Here is a 23313-nt window from a genome sequence, read left to right as displayed (position 1 = left end):
TTAAATGTGTTTAGAAGCTAGAGAACAAAACTTTGGTTGTTTTAAAAAAAATCTTTAATACCTCTTTGTTTTGACATTGCTGTACCGCCATGGAAAATGCATGCGCTGCGGTTGCATTTTAATGCAAATTTCTTCCATATAAGCTTAATTCTTTTGAGAGTGTTCCTTTGTACTTTAATGTTTTATTAATGGGTGGATGATTTACTCTTTTGAAACGAGCTGAAGCAGTTCAACCATTAAGAAAGCTGTTTTGCATAATTATTTTATGCATGAACATACAGGGCAGAAGGATATCCACATAAGGATTTTCTTATTTTAAAACAAGAATGTGCTTTTATTAATGTGCCCCAGTCACATTTAATGTGTCTTCATATTATTTCAGCTTTGGCTGTGATCTATTAAAGTCTATCTGGGAAATTAAAGGGGGATCATTTTGTTCCTCTCCTTTGTGAACATTTGCCAAAACCACATTGCAGTCCCCCCACCTCTGGAGCACTCCCTCCCACTGCACTATAGAAGTGGGCGGTCTGGAAAGACGTGTGTGGAAGGGAGGAAGAGAGAGAGGGTGGCTACCATGACATCGCTTCTTGATGCACAAGTGTTTGGACCGGACTGTCCTTGTCATCTTGTACCCGATCCAGCTTGATCGGCCCTCTCTTGGACCATTTTGGGTGGAGAAAAGCAAAACTGACTAACATGGGGAAAGTGGAAGGAGGGATGAAATGTGTGAAATATCTTCTGTTCGTATTCAACTTCTTATTTTGGGTAAGTGTCCCCAGTTGTGTGTAAATGTAAGTGCAGAAAGTCCAGCTTTGACTTGTGGTTTCGTTTGTTTACATGCATGCTGGCCCCATCTGCCACTTGGTGTGGATTTAACTCTGTGCGGCTGTTTGAAAACTAGCAGATTTCTCTTGTTATTTAACATCTCATGTTAAATCTTCCACAGAGGGAACATGAGTTTTATTCAATGATTTTTTTCCCTCTTAAAAGAAAGAGGATGGGTATAAACTAGGAAATGTACCCGCCACATGACCTCATTGCCATACATTGTCAAGTTGATTGATAAAGTCACTGTGCACGAATCAACTCCAAAGTGATGACAGTTTTAGCAAGAAGCACTTGAGGATTTAGAATTAGACTCAAGAGAGACAGGTAGGCATGAAAGGTGTGTGTGTTGGGCTATGCGGGTTGAGCAATATCAGAGTGGTTCTTTTCTTTGTGTACGTGAGAGAGTGTTTTCCAAGTAGCGTCTGTGGTGGGACTCTGTGTGAATGGGTGCATTGTGACAGTGGGACAATAGCATCATTTCAGCCTGCTGCTCCGTCCTGGATAAGCAGCAAAGCCCTCTTGGCTCTTAAATACATCAACAACCCCCTCTAGTTGAGTTGATCTGTGTCAACATAGAATCATTTAATGCTACTGATGCAGAGAGCACACTCGATGGAGGCCAGAAGAAAACTTTGTTTAGTGATACAAGTTGAGAGTGAAGGGACAACGTGAGGAAAAGATTGCTTTGGTTGCTTGGTGTGTACTGGCTCACTTGGCAAAAGAGAGTCAGCTGCCATGAACTTGACCCAGATAAAGGCAGAAATCATTGAAGGGATAATAGAATGCCATGTGTGTGTATGTGTTGATTTCAAAGCTCTCCGGTTGTTATTTTGTTGCTGCCGCACGCATTTAAAAGCATCGCATCACAGCAATTCCACTCCAGCAGAGGTTCGCTTTTTGTAATGTTGTATATTTTGTGTCTGGTATGTCCGCTCTGCATAGTCCAACAAGTGTCCTGTTTAGTCAGTCACTGACTTTAGCCAGAGATACAGAAAAAACAGTGTGAGATAAACATTTCACTTTAGAAATGTGCTTTTTGGATCTTTCCTGTCATCATCACCAAATATTAAAACATAATTTGGTTATTTTACTTAAACATAAGTCAACTGCGAATAAACATTAAATTTGATACACCAGAAAGTTTTCTTAACAGCTTTCCAAGATTTTAATTTTTTTAAAATGTGCATCAAAAAGCCTCTAATTGCAAGCTATTTCTTTTCTTTCTGTGGGCATCTCAGCTGAATGGTCTGAAACCATGCAACACTCAAGTGCCAATCAAATAGCAATACCACGTATAAATGGATACTACTTTATACAGCTTCTTTTTTATACCTAAACTTATTTACATGTTAGGACCACAAAATATATCTACTTGAAGTATCCAATGGCTTGAATGTATCCCACCAGGTTGCCATGGAGGTGACAACTAGGGACTCTAAATCAGCAACCATCACATGCTGGCTCCACCAGGCCTCATTTTAGTCTGGCCTAACAATGGCGAAACATGAAATGGTGAAAAAAAAAGTTTAACCCTTAACAACAACAAATAAGTATTTGAACCAGATGCACACATAGTATGAGCACATACAGGAGATACAAATTCAAATCTGCAGGGTGTGTCTACAGGCAAAGAAAAAAGGATGATCCTCTGATGACGTACACCCACATTATTTTATTCTCTTTTTCATTGAGCTCCTCTGCTTTTGTACACCAACCGCTATACTCACGGGATGATAGTGGGTCTTTGTCCTCTGGGGTTGATTAGTGGGAGGGCAGGGGACAAAGTGGGGAGGAGTGGGGGTGTGATTTTCATCAAGGAAAGTCAGGGGGCGGACGGAGGGATTAGAAATGAGAGACATGGGTGGGGTAAGGCGTGCCCAGTGACAGGGAAGATATTTCAGACAAAGTGCTTGGAAGGTAAAGCAGGGGGACTGGTGGTAGTGAGAGAAAGGGGGTGGTATTTATTACTAAATGGCGGTCATATCCAGAATACAGTTGAATGAATGGCATCAAAGGGACCCCCTGAGCCCAGCTATTGCATCATTCCTGCCCTACTGACTCAAATGCTTGATGTGGCTTGGTTGAATTATCCTGAGGTGTATCTCAGATATTATTTAAATGGATGGATATGTAACCTTTTTGTCTAATTGTTCCTTCTAAGGATCATCTACCTGACTTGTGTGCAAGGAGCATTGGTTCCCTACCCGCTCAGCGGCCTTATCAATGTCCCCTTTTCTATATGCTTAATGGATCTAGAACCCTGTTATCGGTGGGAATTGTCCATGTTGCAATCTTCCTTTTATTTCCAAATTAGTTAGTACCTATATTCTGCTTTAAGAATTGCGCATAAAATTGACAAAATTTTGAGATTCAGGACACAGACAACATGTGACTATTGCAGCTTAACACTCTTCATTTTGTTTCTCTGAGAACATAAACACATTCCTCGCCTGTGCACAGACCAGATTATCCCCAGAGGACACAAGCCAGTAAAAGCTCTTGGCATTGATGTTTCAGGGTAACAGCCATCAAGGGTTTTGCCCACCAGAGCTCCTTCAATCTCATCCTGGGACTTTAACTTGAGGCATCAACCTTTTACACTTTGTGGTGAACATTTTTGTTGCACATAAACCAAATGTGGGCGGTATGAAACCACTTTTCCAAACAAACAAGAGGGCCTGTTTTAGCTCTGGGTGCCATATATTACGCCACAAAGCCATGTGGAGTTTTCGGTGTGTTTGTAGTGTAAATTTCATTGCATGTGATCCTAATCTCTCTGTTACATACATCCATAGTTGATGGGATCCTTTGTTCTGGCAGTGGGACTTTGGTTACGTTTTGACCCGGAAACTGTGTCCTTGCTCAATGGCGAGAAGGCACCAGACACATACTTCATAGGTAGGTACCATATTTTTCCTCATTAAAATCAAATAGAATGTATGTAATTACTAATCCAAAAATGAAAAAGCACTCAGTAATGATTTGGTATAATTAAATATTTTGCACTCTAAATGATGGAATTTTTTGCTTCAATTCAATGGTCATTGAGCTGCTCCTTTTGATGTATATGTTTTGGCCAAGGCATTACCATATTGTCTTTCTACATGTGTTCCTCCACATTTTGTTTTGGAAAAATCAAATTTATATTTATCAGCTCCATTTGTTGGTCCTGGCAATGGAGGACAAACAACCACTTTACCGTCACATCGATGTTTTCCCTAAGTACTGGTGACAAATTGAGCCACTCTCATCTCATTCTCTGTCTGGAAAGGGACTTAAAATGTGGTCATTCACTTGTTTTTGTGCTACTCCCTGCTAAGTCAGGATGTTTCTTCCACTGTCTAGTGTATTCAAGAACTCAGTGACCACACACAAAAGCCACATGTGGGCAGTTTTTAGGGTACAACAGAACAACATTTACGGGGTACATTGTGTTTCCTATATTCATTACCATGGATGGAGAAGGGCAGTGTGTGTGTATATATATATGATGTATCTGCATGCTTCAGAAATGATAGGTAATGGATAGATGGTCCAGAAATGAATGTAGGTTTAGTAATGGAGCAAAGAGAATAATCATTGCAGTGAGTCAAAGGATGATGGCATATGACATAGCATGGTGCAAATTGGAGGATTTTAAAATAGACTTGTTGTAGACATACTGCATGAATCATGTTTTGTGTTGGATCTCCCAGACAGTAATCATCAGCTCTTGGCATCATTTATTCATTGTAGGATCTGGGGTGAACTCTAGTCTGAGCACTTGTAGTCTAAATCATTTCAGGCTATATGTAGGTGTTTTTACATCTGACAAATGAGTTGTCTGGAGCTGAGAGCAACATGTTTCAAAACAACAAACCACAAAAAAAGCTTTTGAGGCACATGTAACAGTGTGCACGGCTTAAAAAAAGAGAGAAAAAGAGACGTGTTCCTCTACTAATAGGATACAAGCCTGCTACACCCAGAGAAGTGAAAAAAATCGTTTATTTTAACAGAAACCTTGCAATAACTAACTACTTTTTGAGAAAATATGTAGCATCCCCCGGTCAGCCCAATGGACGAGTGGATAGCGCGTCAGCCTCGCAGTTCAGAGATTGAGTATCCAATCCCAGGTTCTCGCACCTTTCTGTGTGGAGTTTGCCTGTTCTCCCTGGGCCTGGGTGGATTTTCTCTGGGTACTCCAGTTTCCACCCACATCCCAAAAACATACAGGGTAGGCTGGTTGAACACTCTAGATTGCCTCTAGGTATGAGTGTGAGTGTGAATGGTGCAGTGAATGTCCTGTTCTCAGGAAAGCATTGTGTATAGGCTAGTGTGGGGTGGGGTGTAAGTGTGTGTGAGAGAGGGGGGCAAGAACAACAACAACAACAACACATCCAACTTGATTATTGTGTCTCTGAATAGTTGTTTTGATTGCCACCAGAGTTCACATCCCATTACCTTGGGGCTCTGAGGGACGTAGCCAAGCAACACACCAGCAGCACAAAAGAAGAATGCTTGTGCTAAACTGTAAAAACAGAAACAGAATTTCTCTCTCTCTCTCTGCACATGAAGTGCTTTTTGATATTTATTTACTCATGAGAAGTCCAATGGTCTGTATATTTTCAGAATTATTGTGAAAGCTTCCTAAAATATCTCCTTGTTGGGCATGTAATGTGATAACACTACATGGTCTTTAAATTATACAACTTTGTCTTTACAGTTAACCAAGATTTTAGCCCATTAATTCTTCCAGTGTTTTTGCTTGCCTTTTTCACACGTTTTTGTTTTATTTGTTTCACACCTCTTTCACAATGTTGTCATGACAGATTTAGTCAGCAATTTTATGTTTTTGCTACTCTCTGCTGGTGGAAAATGGAAATTGCTGTTCAAGAGCCATTCCTGATATTGCAGGTGTGTATATCCTGATCGGAGCTGGGAGTCTGGTGATGTTGGTGGGTTTCTTTGGCTGCTGTGGAGCTGTTCGAGAATCACAGTGTCTGCTTGGTTCGGTGAGTTTAATTGTAACATGGATGCTTGAATCAGCAAATATACTAATATTTCATCCTTTCTCAGTTCTTCGCCTGTCTGTTGATCATCTTTGGAGCTGAGGTGGCAGCAGGTGTGTTTGGATTCCTTAACAAAGACAAGGTATGGTCATAATTTCATAGCATTGGGAGCTCAGTCTTTGTGTGTGTTTGCCATCTTAAATAATTTTCTTGAATTTCTCTTGCAGATCATCGAAGACGTTCAAAACTTCTATGCTACAACTTACAATGAAAATACTAACAGCACATTGATTATCTCGTACCAGAAAGTAGTAAGTTGGTTTTATCTGTAGATGTACTTATAGATACTAGATTGTTTTTCTGTAGCAGCAGTCACCTTTGACTTTAGAAATCAGTGAATCAAATTAAATATTTCATTTTCTCTTAGAAGAGGCACTCAAATGTAAGGGCACTATTATTCAATCATCTATATTTTTAAATCATGTTTCTTGTTGTTTTGTATTTGATGTGTATTCCAATAAAGAGACTCTGAAATGCTGATATGTGAAAAGAAAGACTTTTTAGCCAGCTACTGTAAATTGTGAAATATTTTTATTTGTCATTTTAGCTGAACTGCTGTGGGACATTAGCAAACAATTGCTCCGATCAAGAATTAGATGTAAAGGTAAGCTTCTGTTTTGTCAAAACAAACATGTAAGTTAAATAGAAAAAAATGATTTGAAATACCAGTGTATTGAGTTCCAAACATCATTCCAGAATTAACTAAGCATGTATCTTGCGGTAACACTGTATTTCTAAAATAAATGTATTTTTCTCCACTGTGCAGGACTGTGAAACAGGAATCAAAGATTTCTTCAATACTAAACTTTACATCATTGGGTACGTTGGTATTGGCATCGCTGGGATCATGGTGAGTTTTTAGGGCAGAATTTATACATTGCTTGTCATTTTGTTTCACGATTTAAAGATATACGTTGCTATGTAACAGATCATCGGGATGATCTTCAGTATGGTACTTTGCTGTGCTGTACGCAACAGTAGGGAGGTCATCTGAACAAGTCCACCAACGGCCAACCCAGAAAGACTGAACACACTCCTCAACCCACATCGGTCATCTGCTGAGTGATCCAGGAAGCAGCAACAGATCTCAGGTGTTCTCATTGGATCTCCCTTTCTCTGTCTTTTATTTTACAACTAAATTGAATTGGTCTAGACAAATAAAATGTTATATTATGTTCCGTCATACTTTTATTTTCAATTGTTTTCTCCTGTGAGTTTGGCAACTAAAAAATAAAAATAAAAAAATAAAAAATCAACTATATTTTTACTTTTATTTTTCTTTTTTTCTTCTTTTTTATATATATATACACACTGGCACCAAACCAAACTTTGGGTCAAAATTATTTGGAAATTTCTGGGAGTGAAAACAAAATCACACTGTTATTTAAATACTAGACTTGCAAATTGCAAATGAATTCAAAGTGCCATAAATATCCAATTTTCCTTGCCTTGCTCAATTGACCTCAATCTGGAATATCACCCATATAACTAAAGTCACCAAACATGTGACCATGTTTACAAAATAAATAAATAGTGGCCTGGTACTTGTTAAATAGCACCAGGTTTGAAAAACTAACTTCTCAAAGACTATTAATAAATTACCCCGTATACTGTATTTGACTTTACATCAGTTATTAAAAAAAAATGAAAGATGTTTTTTTAATTGTTGTTTATAATTATATATCACTATGCTCCATTATGTAAATATCCATCAGGTTTTTGTAGCTGTACATTTTTGTGGCAGGGTTGTATTGTAGAGGCAGTTTTGGAATAGTTGTACAGTCAGCATTCCCATGAAAACATTAACAAAAAGAGAATATCCATATGGCCAAAAATAGACTTTCGACGTGCCTTTTATAAAGCAGGAGCGATTTTAGATTTTTTTTTCAGTGTGCTGCTTTGGTGTAGAAAGTAGAAGTGGTGTACTGTACAGTAAAATATCTCTGTGAAATTAAAGGTGCTATGAAATGGTGGCATGTGAAAAAATAGTAGGGGAAGACTAATTGGAATCTAATTTCCTTTTTATGGCTTTTCTAACACTTGTTTTTTTTGTGATTGAGTCGTGTCTGAAATATTCTCTGCTATCATTTTGAAATCAGTTGCTGCAGTATTTCATAGCGCCTTTAAACAGCATTGCTTTTGCCTGTTTTCAATTGTACACGTATCAAGCAACTTCTTTTTACTTATGATGTTGTTTTAGTTGTTTCACTCAATTGTGTCATGAGATGATTCAAGGTTTATGTTACAGACCTGATGTACAAGTAATAGCCAGGTGATCTTGGGGGTTAGATGTCACTGAAATGTTTACCTTTGTGTTTTGGGGTAGAAACCTAGTCTTGATTGATCCACTTGTTAAGTGCTTTGTCTGGATACTTACATACGATATACCCAGTGTAAAAATAGGGATGGACAACACTCCTACTCATCAATTAGACTGTTACATCCATTTACTGTATGTTGTTAAATGTCACACACTATCAAGCCTTTTTGTTGTCAATTCTGTGTTAATTTATTTTGTTGGCATTCTGGACGACTCAGGTTCACACAGTAAATATTTGAAGTAAAATAAAATATTGAAAGTTCTGAACCAATCATCTTTTTCCATAACTATGATGCACTTCTTGTCTATAAAAAATGCTTACCACATGATCGCATGATGCCACTGAGTGAAGTTAAGTTACAGTTCAACATGCTGTTTTCATTTGAGTCATTCTGAGATAAGATAGGACTCCAGTTTAGGATTGTCCAAGTCTGTGATTCCCATCGTAGTGCTTATTTCCTTTATGAGTCAATAACAGCATTATATGTCCCCTCAGTTGAGAAGTTAGGTACTGTACTTGAGTAGTAAAGACAGCTGAACTCTTGAGTTATGTGAGTGATGGTGAGAGGCCCAGGGTAGAATTACCCCAACAGTGCACCATGAGCACTTCATTGGCTACAAGTATCTCCACACTGGTGCTGCGTGGGCTTTGGACTAGGGGGTGAGACCTTACATCAGAAAGTTTGACTGGGCCAAAACAAAACATGCATGGTGGATATGTAAACAGTGAATCAGGATTTATTTTTCACAATGACATTACAATATTACTAAAATATGAAACATATTTACAGTGGTATCATCCTTAATTTCATCCCCGTGTGAGATCATCGGACTGGGGCAGTGACAATGAAAGATCATTCCTTTAATGGTCCAAATTAGAGTAGTCACATCAAAAGTGGGTCATTGAGTAAATGGCTTGGATTCGGCAAAGCCTCTGAATCTTTATCTGCAAATGCCACGGATCTAATTTTAGAGTTGGGCAATGGAATAATCAAAAGGAGGACACGTGACTTTTGTTCCCTGTCATTTATGGGGCAGCTTGTCTATGCTGAACAGATGCTATAAGGTGTGTAACCAAGCAACATCTCTCCAACGCCTACAAAGTACATGACCTGGGCGATGCCAAAAAGAGGCGCTATGACAAGAGCTCGGCAACTGGCCCCCTTCAAGAAAGCAGAAGGACCCTCTTTTCTCATGATCTTTCTGCAGAAAAAAAGAAATAGAAATACTAGATACCGCCAGAGGCACACAATAGATGACACTGATTAGGATTCTTCACGTTTTGAAAATGTAATTCAGTTTACCTGACGCAATCTACCACCCCATTGTACGTTTCCTCATTAGTTCCGTTTTTCAGGGACTGAAGTCTTGTTTTGACCACTAAACCAAATAGAGAGAAATGCAAATAATGTTGTGTTTACCTCCCAATGTGGGCACGTTTTAAAAATTTCAAACACTGACCGTCACAAGGACTGACAGCAACTGCTGCGACTGATCCAGCCATGCATCCAGAGACAAAGGACCAATAAAATGGCACTGTCGGGTTTTCCGATGAATGCTGACCAAGCTGGTGCAGGTGAGCAAAAAGAGGGAAGTAGACAACCGAGAAGGGAATGTCCCTGTGGATGGAGACAAACAAGTGTATTCGGTATCAGAGAAGGTGAGCTACGTTTACATTACTAGTTTGTCAAACTCACTTACCGCATTAATGTGGCCCCAAGTCCTCTGTACAACCCTGTCACACCTTTGGTCTTCAGCAGGTCTTTTGTGATCTGTGTAGCTGATACTTTCCTAACCTGAGGCGCAGCACTAGCGTTATAAGAACGACTGGGGACAGCACTGGTTCCACCCATCTTTAGAGTTGTTACCACACTCGGCATCACCCTCTGCTGCGCAGCTGTTAGATGAAGGAGCAAAGTTAGTTTCGCTATTGGCATAAATTTGCAATATGCTGTACAGTGTTCCCTTGACGATGCGAGTTAGATTTGTCACCACAGTTCCGATTCTTAATACGTCATATCTTAAAATGCCGTTATCCGTGCTCCTTCTGGTGTGCTCGCCTCAGTCACCAAGGACATGTAAAATAAATATATGACTTTAATTTAGTTAGTTGTTGCAACAAAAAAAGGAAATATTTCGTGTGAGAATTGTATCATTTACTCTTTTTGTAAATTGCTGCACCATTTGCATTCAAAACCTTGTGCTATATAGTATGCATTAGCAGCTTTAGCGCTAGCATTAAAATATAGTTAACGTTAAGACAAAAGTGAAATCCGCCTATGTTTCCCATTTTATTAAGATTTGCTTAATTGAATGCCACAATAAAAAGCTTAAAACCACTTTTCTGAAAATGTGTTGACCATCTCCTAAGTTAAGTAGCTTATGAGAAATCGTATTTAATTTTTTGGGTCAAAGCTAAAATCTGTCATCTTGGGGAAATAAAACTGTAAATCAAAGTAACACTGTACGTCAAAAGTGCAAAAGGGTTGCGCAACGTGTTCAAATATTTACAACCTCACCAAGCCTGCCGGCATCCTGAAGCTGGATCTTGAGCATCTCCATAGGTGTGGTGACAACGACCTGGCACATTCCAGCAAAGCACCCAGCCAACATCTCCTTGAAAACCGTCAGTTTACAACTGACGAGTGGCAATACCCGTTAAGCCTACACATTTCTGGTCATGCAGAATTTTCTGTATTTGTCGCACTATAAGGCGCACCTATGATAGCCAAGAAGTCGGGAAAATGAAGGAATGGTAACTCGCCTTATAGTTCTCTGATGATTACTCACCCCTCTTTGCTTAGCTTGTGGCGAAAGAAGTCATTTGCAGCGAGTTTAATGGCCTTCTCTGGAGTCACAAGGGTGAGATTGACAGCAGCACCTAAAACCATTTTTATTTTTACAATAAAGTATTCAGGAAAGGTAAACAAAAATAATTATATGTTTACATATAGTGGATATAAGACCATAACACATCCCTGTAGGTTTGTGACATGTGAATAAATGAAACTTACCTCTATACATGCCAAAGTAACCCTCAGATTTTACTGTCTTTATGAGACAGTCCATCCTATCAGGAAAAAAGTTTGATTTAAGTAATGATTGACATTAGTTCATTTGACTGTACAATTGAAAGCAGTGGTGTTAATTTTATGAGAATAGATAAAAATGTGTCCTAAAAAAATAATATTACTTCATACGTGGCCATGTAATTAAAGAAAAAAATGTATATTTCAAACATAACCCATCTTAAAACTTAGCCATAGTACATGCAATAACATTAAAAATCGATGTGGATCAGTTTAGACACATTTTGTGAATTCGAGGGGAATTGAATCAAAATCATTTTTTTCAATGAATCACAATGAATAAATAACTTGTATTTAAATTTAATGAGCTGCCCTTATTGGTAGCAGAATTAAAGTTATAGTAATTTTGTTTACGTGCGTGTGGATTGGCGTGTGTATATGTAAACATGCACGTCATGAGGGTGTCCTTACATATTCTTGTAGAGTTGCTGACCGCTGCGTTGGTTTTGCAAGCGTGTCTTGGCCAGATCAACCGGGAATACACAGGTGACTCCAACCATGCCTGCTATCCCTCCATTAATCAGTTTGGCTGGAAGGCTGGATTAAGGAGAGGACCAACAAATATACACTAATTATTTCTACCTTTATGACAGTATGTATGTATGTGTGTGTAATGTGTATACGAAGTCTGCACACCCCTGTTGAAGTATAGAGCAAAGTTGACAATTAATCAAAAAAGACAATCATTTTTTTAGTCATATTTCTAAAATGGTCACACTGTATTTTATTTGGTTAAACACAACCACCCAAAGGCACGTGAAGAAGCATGAAAGGTCAGGGAAAGCCATGTAAAAAATTGGGGGGGTCAAATGACAGCACTTGTTAGGTAAATGCTTACTCTCATTTTGCATTAGTTTATGATTGCCTACGCTTGTACACTATGTTGTTTAGATGTTTAGACTCACTTTAAAGGTCATTGAAATCAACTTTAAAGATCAAAAGCTGCTGTTTGTTTGTTTGCATTGTCCGTTATTTTAAGCAACACAACATTTCTTACAGCATTGCCATCAAGTTCCTCCTACCTTATGTGTTGCTTTTGGGCCATGTTTCGGGTTTAACAAGAAAAGGAGCTGAGGGTCCCGGAGAGGCGCTGAGCAAGGCAAGAACCAAGAGAGGCTCTGGGTTGTATATATAGACAGGTGCACCCCACGGGCTCCAGGGATGAATTCCATTTTGATCACTCTCCGCCTCATGCCTGGCAAGCCAGGAAATGTAGCCTGGTTTTAGTCATGGAACTGCCAAAAGTCTCAAGTAAAGTGTAAATACTTGTGATTTAGTTGTATTTGGTTTTATGTTTAAGCAGAGTCTCTTATTTTAAAGCAAAAAAAGATGAATCATTGTTGATATTTATTTAAAATGGAAGCTATCATCCGTGAATGGCAGGGCAATGCCCCATGGTAAGACGATCCAAAGGTATCATTTTTTTTCTTGTAAAGATGAATCACTTCTAGTGAATGAAAGAAACAAATGCCAATATATATGATGCAATATTGGGAGAGATGTTTTGTGTCCCTGGCAGAATAAAAATTCACTCCAACCCATTTGATCGCCAAATCATCCTAAATATTTTGGGCTGTAGCAAAATAATTTAGGCAAGTTCATTTTTCCACCTCTTAGTACAGTGTCAATGTCAAGTGCCTTTTCACTAGGAAAATGTGGTTAGAAGTGAATGGCGATCCCAATTCATACCACCAGCTGGCAGAAAAGGACAGTCTTGGAAGCACTTTGATGAGAGTCATGAAGAGTCCACTATATTTGGTTCAGTTCTTAACCTTTAACTTGAACGTGAACAATAGATTCCAACAGAGTTTTGGTTTTGTTATCTTGATAACCACAGTCCCTTATGCTCAGAGTTGTCCTATACGTGATATCATGACTTAGAAGAACAGGTGCAAGATTCGGATGTCCACCTACTACGGATGGAATGGAATTAAATGTAATGCCTCACAGGTTTTGTTTTATTGGCATTTAAATATGTATATATATATATATATATATATATATATATATATATATATATATATATATATATATATATATATATATATATATATATATATATATATATATATATATATATATATATATATATATATATATATGGAGACCTTTCAAGAGGTAGGAGAAATAATTTGACCCAAATTATTGCTGCGGTCCTTAAAGGGAAACATATTAATAACCTCAGGAATCTGGAGACCATCGCGCCATTCCTTCCACCTTCCAGCCCACCACTTGATTTGAAGTTTTCATGTCACAAAGTTTTTCTTATTATTATTCCATCTAATTTGGGGCTGTGTGCACCATTCACTTCCTTTACACAGACCCTCAAGGCCCCTCCTGTGTCCCCAAATTAATCTCACACTACTTAAAATAATCAGCCTAGTTGGGAAAGAGGCTTTATCGTGGCAGGCCATTGTTTCGGTTTTCTTTTCCCTTTTGACTTCCCTGACCACTGCTTTACTTTGCTTATTTCTCAAGCAGATTTGTCAAATAAAATAAAACTACAGCCACCTAGGACAATGGTGATTTCAGTTTTAAAAATCATTGGCATTCAGACATTTAATTTGAATTTATTTGCCGTGTATGATTCATCCAAAAATCTTGAAGATAGTGAAGGATAAATCATAAATTCTTTGGAACAATTGTGTTGCATTACATACAGCAGAAAGTCATCCAACATTCATAAACCAGGATTTAAATGGCTTGCATGAACAAAGCCTAATTCTCATTGTTGTATTTTCTTTTGTCCTTTATGGAAAGTCATTTTCCGTATCGCTTATCCTCGCAAGGGTTGCGGGTGGTGCTGGAGCCTATCCCAGGCAACTATGGGCACCAAGAGGGTGAAACACTGAATTGGTTGCCAGCCAATCAGAGTGCATGTAGTAATTCCTTTGTTCAATTCATCTCTGCCTGCATCTTTGCGATGCAGGATGACTCACCCAAACGCGTGGCGAAAAAACTGCTAAAGAATGAAATAAAGGTCACGGGTGCTCCATAATTGGGGACGTTGTCTAAAAAACTGATGACTGGAGACAGCTGAAAAGAAACATAGTGTATCATTGATCAGACATGCTAAGAATAGAAACTGTCGGCACTGCAAGCCTTCTTCTCAGTTGTAGAGGTAATTAATAACAGTGCTTTAAGAGTTATGACTATCTGAGCGTCTTCATTAACCCCTGGTTACAAAATACAACTAATGAGAAACAGCATGAACGAAACAGAAACATGAGCCTAACCCTGACCAAAAGTACTTTAAATACTGTCCTTAAAAACAAGCTTCTGGATTCGTTTTGTGTTATTGATTTTTTGGGGGGGACACTTTTTTTTTAATAAAGGTATTCTAATGTGTCTCAAACCAGTGTTAAAGTCAAGGAAGCATTTGCTTGACCTACATTCTAACTCGAATATAGCTTTGCCAATTAAGGCCAGCTCTCCTATGCTAGAGTGAGCATATGAGTCAAACTATTCAATATTATCATATAATTTATACCTAGATGCAGACATACAGTACCTTGTGACTGGGTTAACCCTCTCATTCAGGAATTATATATATTTTCTTAAATGTTTTTATTACTTAGGGCAGGGGCCTCAAACATATGCCATAGGGGCCAATTACAGGCCCAAAACAAAGAATAGTTTTTTTAGTAGAATAGATAAATGATTATGTATAATATTAATTTTAAATAATTTAAATAAGCATTGGTGTGGGTCAACACAGGCTGTGAGTGAAAGTCTATGGAGAACCAAAAACAACACCAATTTCCAAAGGAAGAAAGAAATTAGAGTAAAGAAGCAAAAAGCAGAGTGGATGAGCTGTAAACCGATGAGTGACGCTAGTTGGTGACAGAAGGAGAAACGAAGAGCTGGCAAGTTCATTGCATGAAATACGAAGGAAAGCTTCCGTCAGACGGAGGTGGGAATCCATCCAGTATACACACAATCGTGTGTGTGTGTGCATGCTCCAATTGCGCCAAAATAAAGTGCGTGCTGCATGGGAGGAATTCAACATGGGTGGGATTTTATTCTATAATAAAGCCAGCATGAGGATAATATGCATGAAAATCCATGTGGAAAGGAAACATTTAATTATTATTATTATTAATAGTATTTACTGCACAATTATGCTAGTGCATCGAGATAGACAATGCTGTCATGTTTGTAAGCTTTAGACTGTTTTAAAAAATGGGACGGGAAGCGCTAAAGTATACATATATTTATATATATATATATATATATATATATATATATATATATATATATATATATATATATATACATATATATGTACATATATATACGTACATATATATATTGTATGTGTGGACTACGAACGTGTTATTTTAGAAGGTGACTAGAACACTCATGTTGATGGAATTCCTCAAATTTAATCATAATTTGTGCATGAAATTTAGTATTGGAGATGTGAATGATTAATATTTGAGTGAGTGAGTGTATGAAAGAGTGTGCGAGTGACACACACTTTCAAAGGATGTTGGCTCGAAGCCTGACTGCCTGCCAGCTCCAAATGACACATTTGGCATGGAGACACGTTTGCGCTGAGTCCTCAAAACCAATGATGGCATCTACTTTTATCCACACAGCTGTACTTTTGCTCTCTCTTTAATGGCCCAATTTAGTTCACATATTCTTTCCATCATTTTCCTTATCTCCCGGAGCATTGTTGAGGTTTTAATGATAAGTGTGTTTTTCCGTCTAGTTTCACAGCACCCACGTAGGTGCTTCTCATTAAGAATACCGCAATTCACATAATGAGTCTTCCACACCTCTGTCTACTTTTTACGAGTCCTGCCGGTGCTCTCTTGGCGACACATGGTGTGCAGACAGGTTTTACACACAATTTTTTCAACACTGTCCACTTTCACTAGGCTGTTGTCAAGAACAGATACACTTGGATTCAATTTCCATCACTCAAATTGCATCATTATTAACTGGATGACCTTTGAATCATTGATCTATTTTTTTCTCTGACAAAAATCTATGTTAACTGTCCAATCCCATTTTTTTCAAAATCTTAAAAAAATACAAGAGATTTCAGCAAGTTATATCCCACACACCAATGGCAATGGTCCTTAAGTATATAGCAAAATAAAAATAAGAGCCACTGCTCAAAATGGTCCATTGCTGGGAATCGGAGTGTGAATGGTGGAGGACAACTGTGATACAGATGGTAGCTCGAGTTGTCCTGGGACCGACTGCCCATTGTCTAAATGCCCTTGGGCAAGGAAATGAACCGCCAGTAGGTTTTGCAGACCTTGCATGGCAGCAGAACCATCGGTGTGTTATTGTGTCGGTAAATGGGTGTTTATGTAAAGCGTTCTGGGCATGGAAAAAACATGGGGATAAATGTGCCATATAAGTACTCACCATTGGTCGTTTGTCTTCATGTGCTGGTGACAAAATCAGCTGGAAAGGTCAACGGCTAATCCACGCCCCTAGCAACAACAAGAAAATATAAACTATGCCTGGACAGATGTTCCTAAAATGTCAAAGGTGAGGTTATGTCATGCTAGGTGAAAAAGTAAGGACAGAACAATCTTCCTCAGTCAGACTCTGATTTTAAAATTCGCTCCAAAAATTGTTGTCGGATTCAATGAATAGCCATCACATCCCTTTACTCACGAAAGTATTCATCGCTGAGTAGCAACCATCTACTGTCTTTCTATGACCCTTCTCACACTGGAATCTGTTTCAGCAAATGAAATGCAGAGTGCTATAAGCTCAAGGTGAACGGCTATGGGAATGGAAACTGTATGCAATGTATTATACAATACAGTATATAAAGAGTTTATTATGCACTCTAAAGTGTATTTACGGACATAGGTATTTTGAGAAGATTGAATATAATTGCAAGCATTCATATCACTGATGTTGCATTTAGAAGGTAAATAATAATAATAATTCATTAATAAAATAAATAAATAAAACGAAGGGAGAAACTATACAATTCCGAAGTTGAACTTGTTTGGCTATAGCTCATGCTGGAGCACTGTTTCAGGACAGTGGCAATCTTATCCTAGCGTAGGCCATTTTTATGCTGAGGATTTTTTTTCTAAGATCCACACTAAATTTCATGCTATAAGGATAGACTTTTTGTGACTATAGTGAGTAAGTGAATAGAGAAACACTCTAAATTTAACACAGCAGCTCTTCACTTATACTTGGGAAAAGTAAAAACATATAAATAGTAGGCCCAATTTTGACAATTTCCCTTTTGAAGTCTTTTTGTTTTTGTTGTTGTGCCAGCCGTTTAAACCTAAGTGACTGTAAACTGGGTTATTTTAAGGGGACAATAAAGTAACAATGTGTATAAAACCTACAATCTGCATAGTGACTGCTTTGTAAATCTGCCGTCAACATATAATTGGAAATAATGAGTGGCAAAGGCCTTCTCCTTTTTTTGCTCTATATTTTCATGTTGCTAATATAATAAAACATATAATAGTGCCTTTCTCCTTTCCACACAATCCAAGTAAACATACGCTTGAACCCACGAGCTGCTTCCTGCGACATAACAGTGCCATCTGTCATCAGACACAAAGTCTTGGCTGTTTTTATGTGTACAAACTATACATTCATGAGCCAAACAGATCAACACTCTGCGGGTCAATAGGTTTCCGCATAGTGTTTTACATTCTTATAGATCAATGGCAAAGGTGAAAGCCTGTCATTTCTCTCCTATTCCCCTCTAATTCTGCCCACATAATAGTGTTGCCTCTCTGCCAAGCACTGATGCCATTGTCTGACTGCGCATGAGATGAAATGATGAACATTTAAAGCATAATCCCACCGTTTAATCCCAACTCCTCCGATGTGCCTGCAGTGGAATACTATTTTTTTTTCTTTTTGACTGTACAACATGCAAGTTTTGGACTTGGATGGAATGGGGATGTAGATCACATTTGCACATGTTGAGCTTTAATCATCTTGTAATGGCTGTCTTCATGACACAAGAGTTCTTTCTCTGTGGGTGAGTGAGTGTGGAGTGGGTGAGTAGAGCAGGGAGGGCTGGCAGTCGGAAAGGAGCAAAGTAATTCTTCCCAGTAAAGCAGAGACGCTTGTGCTTGAGCGGCAGCTGCAGTTACTGTACGTCCCCTCTTTCTACGCCTCGTGTGCATGCTTGCACTCTTGACTGTTGGCATTTTCTCTTCATCCTCTATTGCCCCCTCAAGTCCAGACTGGTCCAGTCTTTCCATTTTGGATAATTTGGCTGCAAACGTGCGCACCCACACTTCTCCGGAGCTGCCACAACTCAAGGTAATAACTCAATGGTGCATGATATACACCTAAAGGAAGCTGTCGCACCTCAGTTGGAAGAAAAGACACGATCGTCGTGATGGTGATGATGATGATGACGTGCGTGCAATAGTTGCTTTTTGGGTGGCAAAAAGAAACTTGTTGATTTGAATGCAATTTGCATCATGTAAAAGATGCGGTTATAAGTATATTTTTGAATGTTTATATTGAATTTGGATGAAAGGTATCGCAGTCTTTTACAGCTCTTTTCACTTTTGAGTGCTTTACTTGCTTCATCCTGCGATCTGTTGACTGTAGGCTTATGTTGAATCAGGGCAGATGCTCTGAGGTTTTAAGTGCACATTTGGAAAAAAAACTGCACGCAGATAGCTGAACGGGAAACAAAGAGAGGAAGGGCAGATGCTGAGGGGAATTAATCTATGCGCTCTCAAGTATGATTTCTGCATAAGTGCTATCAATTCTGATTGGAATGATTTGTAAATAACCATGTCATGTTTCTATATGTCCTGACATTAAAGACAAAGTTATTCATTACTTTATTAAATATACATCCAAATGAGAGGAGTATTACATATATGATCCTGAACCCACATCCAGGAAAGGAAAAGGATGTGTAAAAGAAACGGTAAAGTAAAAAATATATGTGTGAATATTAACCGTTTGTCATTTACCCATCTTGTCACTGCTCTTTGGTTTGTAGAAACACTATTTTATCTCTGAAATCATCTCTGGAGATCTCATTTATTCTTTGTAGAAAAGCTTCAGCCGAGAGGGAAAAAAGTTTTAAACTAGCTGTCTTTTATGCTTTGTTTTTGTGTACATTTTAATGTTTGAAATGTTGCACGGTTTGTTACTGTGTAATGCACTGAACGGTATGTAAGTATGTTTATGTACGTTAGTTTCATAAATAATACCAAAGTCCTAGATGTTGTTGTGCTAAACCACTGTAAGAAGCAATTATACAGTAAAAGACATAAAAAAACAGTAATTAAATACCTTTCTGATATTTACTAATTAAAAGTTAACATCGTTTTAATTGAAAATGTATCGAGACAACTCTTATGGAATGCGTAGCTAAAAAAATTATGTGTTTGGTTGGGTGTTATCATAAATGGTATCTGGAGAGAAATCTATTTCAATTATTTTTGGCAGAAAAGTTAGAGCGAAGGCCAAGGACACGGTTTTGACGCAGATCTCTACGCAGGTGTTAGGCTTGCGTTTTATTTGCTTTCGCTTCTGCAGTGTTGAACTGTTAACCTTGCGGAGTGAGAAAAGGGCTCTCAGCGTGTTTTTCATGGCCGTCTATTCATATGAGAATTTTCTGCAGATATATAACTTTTGCAGCTTTCTCACATGTTAGTGCATATAAAAACTCGTTAAATTTGCTGCGTCTTTTTATTGTCTTCATTAATCTTCTGTTAAACTGCTATTACATTAAGGTTTTCCTTCTCTGCCACTATTCTGAGGATCAAAAGAACGAAACGAGGACATTTTATCAGTTAAATTCTTCAACACCAGATCAGGACAGTGCCGCATACATGGTTCCAGCTAAGCAGATAAATCACCTTTGAGGAAATTTATCACTTCATCAATACGAAATTCAACAGCAGGCTGTGTCTAGGTGCCGTATAGACATCAATATCTCATTATAGTGTATTGCAGCATGATAGCAATAATCAAAGCCCTCTAATTTTTGTGTGCTTATATGTTAATGTTTTTTTAAGATGATGCTGACTGAGAACACGCTGAAACTAATGGTCATGCAGGCTAGTCGAATATGAGCAAACAAACAGCTTGCTTTGATTCGCACACGTATGCACTAATGTTAGTTAAGTGACCGCTTCAGGATAAGCGGGAAACATGGCATATGTTTCCCGTAACTTAATTTGCTGCCAGAGGTTCCTCATGTCATGTTCATTTTATGTGTCTTTGAATTGCATCTGCGGCGCCATTTCGTCCAGATGAGTTCCTAATTTTAATATCCTCCACCTTATATTTTTATCTAAAACTAACCAACATTATTTATGATGTGTAACTAAATATCATTAACTAGAGGGGAATTTGAAACTATCATTCGGCAATTTAACAAATAATCAAAACCGGTTTACAAGCAACTCAAACAAGAGTGACCCAACTACTCTAAGGGGAAAAAGCCATGAGAGACTAAAAACAAGTGGGGCAAGAAATACACAAATAAACCATGATACTAAAATACAGAACAAATGAATGCAGGGCATGAAGTTACCAAGGAGATAAAGATTGACTTAAAAGAGCACGAATGAAAATCAAAATTGTATAGCCGAGTACCAAATGTTACAAATGGACATGAGTGTGACATCATGCTGCTTTTTTTTGTGTGTGTGTAAATTGTCACAGTGTTAATCAGTGGAGCTAGCAGACAATATCCAGCTGTTTTTTAATCATTTGTTGTTGTTTTTTTTACCATCCAAAGTCTGATGCACAAATGTTCCTGATGCATAAAGCTATTAAAATTACAAATATCCATTTAAAGAGCATCACATTACATCATGTTGCTCAAATTCAGCATGCACTATGCAAATAAATGAACTAATAAAATAAGTCCTCTTTTTGGGAAATCATTTGGAATGCAGAATCGTAAAATCTTCACACTTCAAGCAAATAAATAACATGAACATCACTTGATGTACTACCTAATGGTGTCGTGTTTCACTCACCAGAATTTATGCGGGCAAGCAGGGGATCGATTCCCACTCAGTGGGGGTGTGATTGAGTGCGAGTGGTCTTCTGTCTCTCTGTGTGCCCTGCGATTGACTGGCGACCAGTCTAGGGTGTAGTCTGTCTTTCGTGCGAAGTCAGCTGGGATATGCTGCAGCAGCCTCCACGACCGTAGTGTTGGGGGGTAGGGAAGATATAGAATAGATACTATAAATGCAGGTGTAAATTATCCATCCTTCCTTTGTCCTGCTATTTTAGATTTCATATATTCAGAGCTCAGTTTTTTTATGTAAACCTTTGCTTCTGCTCTATAAGAGAGAGTAATTCGAAATCAGTGAAATAACCCGACTATAATTTTCTTAGAACTTGGATGGTTATCCTATTTTAATAAATTATTTTCAGGCATACATTTTTTGTGATCATGACAAATCAAATGAATACTATTCTCTCTGGTGGAAGATGGAAAATCAAATAGGAAGGGGGAAAAAGCCTGAAAATGCCTATCTTTTCTGACCTTGCTGACTCTAGACTTCCTCTTAAATGGACCATGGGAATACTACGTTTAATCTTTCACATAAAGGATGTGTTGTTCTGTCCTTTTTGTGAGATACTGAATTAACCAAAGCCCTGTAAATACATATGTGAGGAAAAGGTTTGAATTAATGATGAACTATCCTATTCTTATGGCTGTCTAGGAACAGGAGGAGAGAATACTGTAAAACTGTGATATAGGAAATAGATTGGATAAAAAGAAAAGGGCAATAAAAAGTAAAGGAGGTCATCAAATTTCCTAGTGTTTTTAAACACACCCATCATTCACCGCTTCTCTCTGCTCTTTCGCCTTACTTTCAAACTCGATTCTTTTATGCAGCATTCATCTGCCTCACTTTTTTTCTGCCACCGCTTTCTCTCACGTCCACCTTATTTTTTGCAGCGTTATTTGTTGTGTCAATGTCCATGATGCACTATGATAGACATTGCTAATGTAGAAAGAGAAGATGGTTTGAGTAGAACAGTGTTGTTTCTGTTTCTCAAGTCACTCTGTGGAGGTCCAGTCTACTCCATCGGGTCTCATTTACCATGATACATCTTACTGGGTCCCTCCTCAAGCTGCCCAGTAAGGGATTTAGTCAGGCAACCAATAGAAAAGACGAAACTTTCTTGCAGCACTGAATTGGTGAGAACAGACAACCCACGAGCATGCATGCAACCATATACAGTGGTACCTCGAGATACAAGCTTAATTCGTTCCGGGACTGAGCTCGTATGTCGATATTCTCGTAACTCGAACGAACGTTTCCCATTGAAATGAAATAAAAACAAATGTTTTCATTCCAACCCTCTGAAAAAACACCAAAAACAGGATATTGGATTGGAAAAAAAAATTTTATTTCTTCTAATTCGCCATGTATAACAAAGTAACACATAACAAGTGGTTTAATATTATTAAAATGTGTTTAATAGTACAAAAATTATACGGATTTCGAAGGGGGAGAGAAAGAGAGACGTACAGAGAGAGGGGGCGCTTTTTGCATGGCAACACGCTCGTTTCATAACATAAACAAATTTAAATGAACTTGGATTACGATGCAGATACTCAAAAATAAATTTAATCTAACTTTACACTAAACTTAATTCTAATTTTGTTTTATATTTTTATACCTTTCTCCCGGCCGGGTTGGCTCTGTTTGCCCCGCCTCCACCCTTACTTTCACTATCGTATTTCGCGCTGAGTGACGGAAAAAAACACTGAAAAAAATGCAACGCTCCGCCCAGTGCTCGTAGATATCTGTTATACACAAAAGAGATGCGGCAAAAAAGACATAAACAGCCTCTCATGTCTTGGCCACCTGGCTTTGTCGTATCTCGAACTCTGTCTCGTATCTAGAGATAATAATTTGCTCGAAATTTTACTCATATCTCGAAATGCTCGTATGTTGGGGTGCTCGTATGTCGAGGTACCACTGTACATAAGTTATTTTGTAATGAATTTAATTTATTAAAATGTCATGATCATTACCGGTATTGTAATGACTTCCTTGGCCTTTTGTTATCA

At 38.2% G+C, this 23313-nt stretch overlaps 3 protein-coding genes across 7 annotated transcripts in view; 2 read left to right on the top strand and 1 right to left on the bottom strand.

Annotated features, from left to right (window-relative positions):
• Positions 1-539: 539 nt before the first annotated feature.
• tspan2b (tetraspanin 2b) lies at positions 540-8463 on the top strand. Of its 2 annotated transcripts, none has more exons than XM_077608409.1 (8): positions 540-765; positions 3624-3726; positions 5722-5819; positions 5884-5958; positions 6044-6127; positions 6424-6480; positions 6643-6726; positions 6805-8463. In XM_077608409.1, exons 1-8 carry the CDS (start codon positions 697-699, stop codon positions 6868-6870), a joined length of 636 nt encoding a protein of 211 aa, XP_077464535.1. In that variant the 5' UTR covers positions 540-696; the 3' UTR covers positions 6871-8463. The 2 variants fall into 2 exon arrangements, with proteins under 2 accessions (XP_077464535.1, XP_077464536.1); XM_077608410.1 differs by having other exon boundaries at positions 544-765; positions 3649-3726.
• A 444-nt stretch (positions 8464-8907) lies between these two features.
• LOC144080947 (mitochondrial glutamate carrier 1-like) overlaps positions 8908-23313 on the bottom strand; it is a 25867-nt gene continuing 11461 nt past the window's right edge. The window contains exons 2-13 of one of the 3 annotated variants that reach the window (XM_077608406.1): positions 21257-21418; positions 16671-16738; positions 14225-14321; positions 12308-12480; positions 11697-11822; positions 11211-11266; positions 10987-11077; positions 10716-10834; positions 9898-10093; positions 9658-9815; positions 9501-9576; positions 8908-9399 (exon numbers count right to left, since the gene is read on the bottom strand). In XM_077608406.1, coding sequence (XP_077464532.1) covers positions 9240-9399; positions 9501-9576; positions 9658-9815; positions 9898-10093; positions 10716-10834; positions 10987-11077; positions 11211-11266; positions 11697-11822; positions 12308-12330 — 1005 coding nt within the window. In that variant the 5' untranslated portion in view covers positions 12331-12480; positions 14225-14321; positions 16671-16738; positions 21257-21418 and the 3' untranslated portion in view covers positions 8908-9239. Of the gene's footprint in view, positions 9400-9500; positions 9577-9657; positions 9816-9897; positions 10094-10715; positions 10835-10986; positions 11078-11210; positions 11267-11696; positions 11823-12307; positions 12481-14224; positions 14322-16670; positions 16739-21256; positions 21419-23313 lie in introns of those variants that run through there. The other 2 variants (XM_077608407.1, XM_077608408.1) reach the window with 2 other exon arrangements.
• Positions 18122-23313, top strand: part of camkvl (CaM kinase-like vesicle-associated, like) — a 26812-nt gene continuing 21620 nt past the window's right edge. The window contains exon 1 of one of the 2 annotated variants that reach the window (XM_077608405.1): positions 18122-18560. In XM_077608405.1, the coding sequence (XP_077464531.1) occupies positions 18420-18560 (141 nt within the window). In that variant the 5' untranslated portion in view covers positions 18122-18419. The remainder of the gene's footprint in view (positions 18561-23313) is intronic. The other variant, XM_077608404.1, reaches the window with a different exon arrangement.

This window comes from Stigmatopora argus, chromosome 1 (genome assembly GCF_051989625.1).
Source record: "Stigmatopora argus isolate UIUO_Sarg chromosome 1, RoL_Sarg_1.0, whole genome shotgun sequence".
Classification (NCBI taxonomy): domain Eukaryota; kingdom Metazoa; phylum Chordata; class Actinopteri; order Syngnathiformes; family Syngnathidae; genus Stigmatopora; species Stigmatopora argus.
The sequence above is the reverse complement of the archived record's forward strand: the minus strand, read 5'-3'. Positions and strand labels throughout refer to the sequence as shown.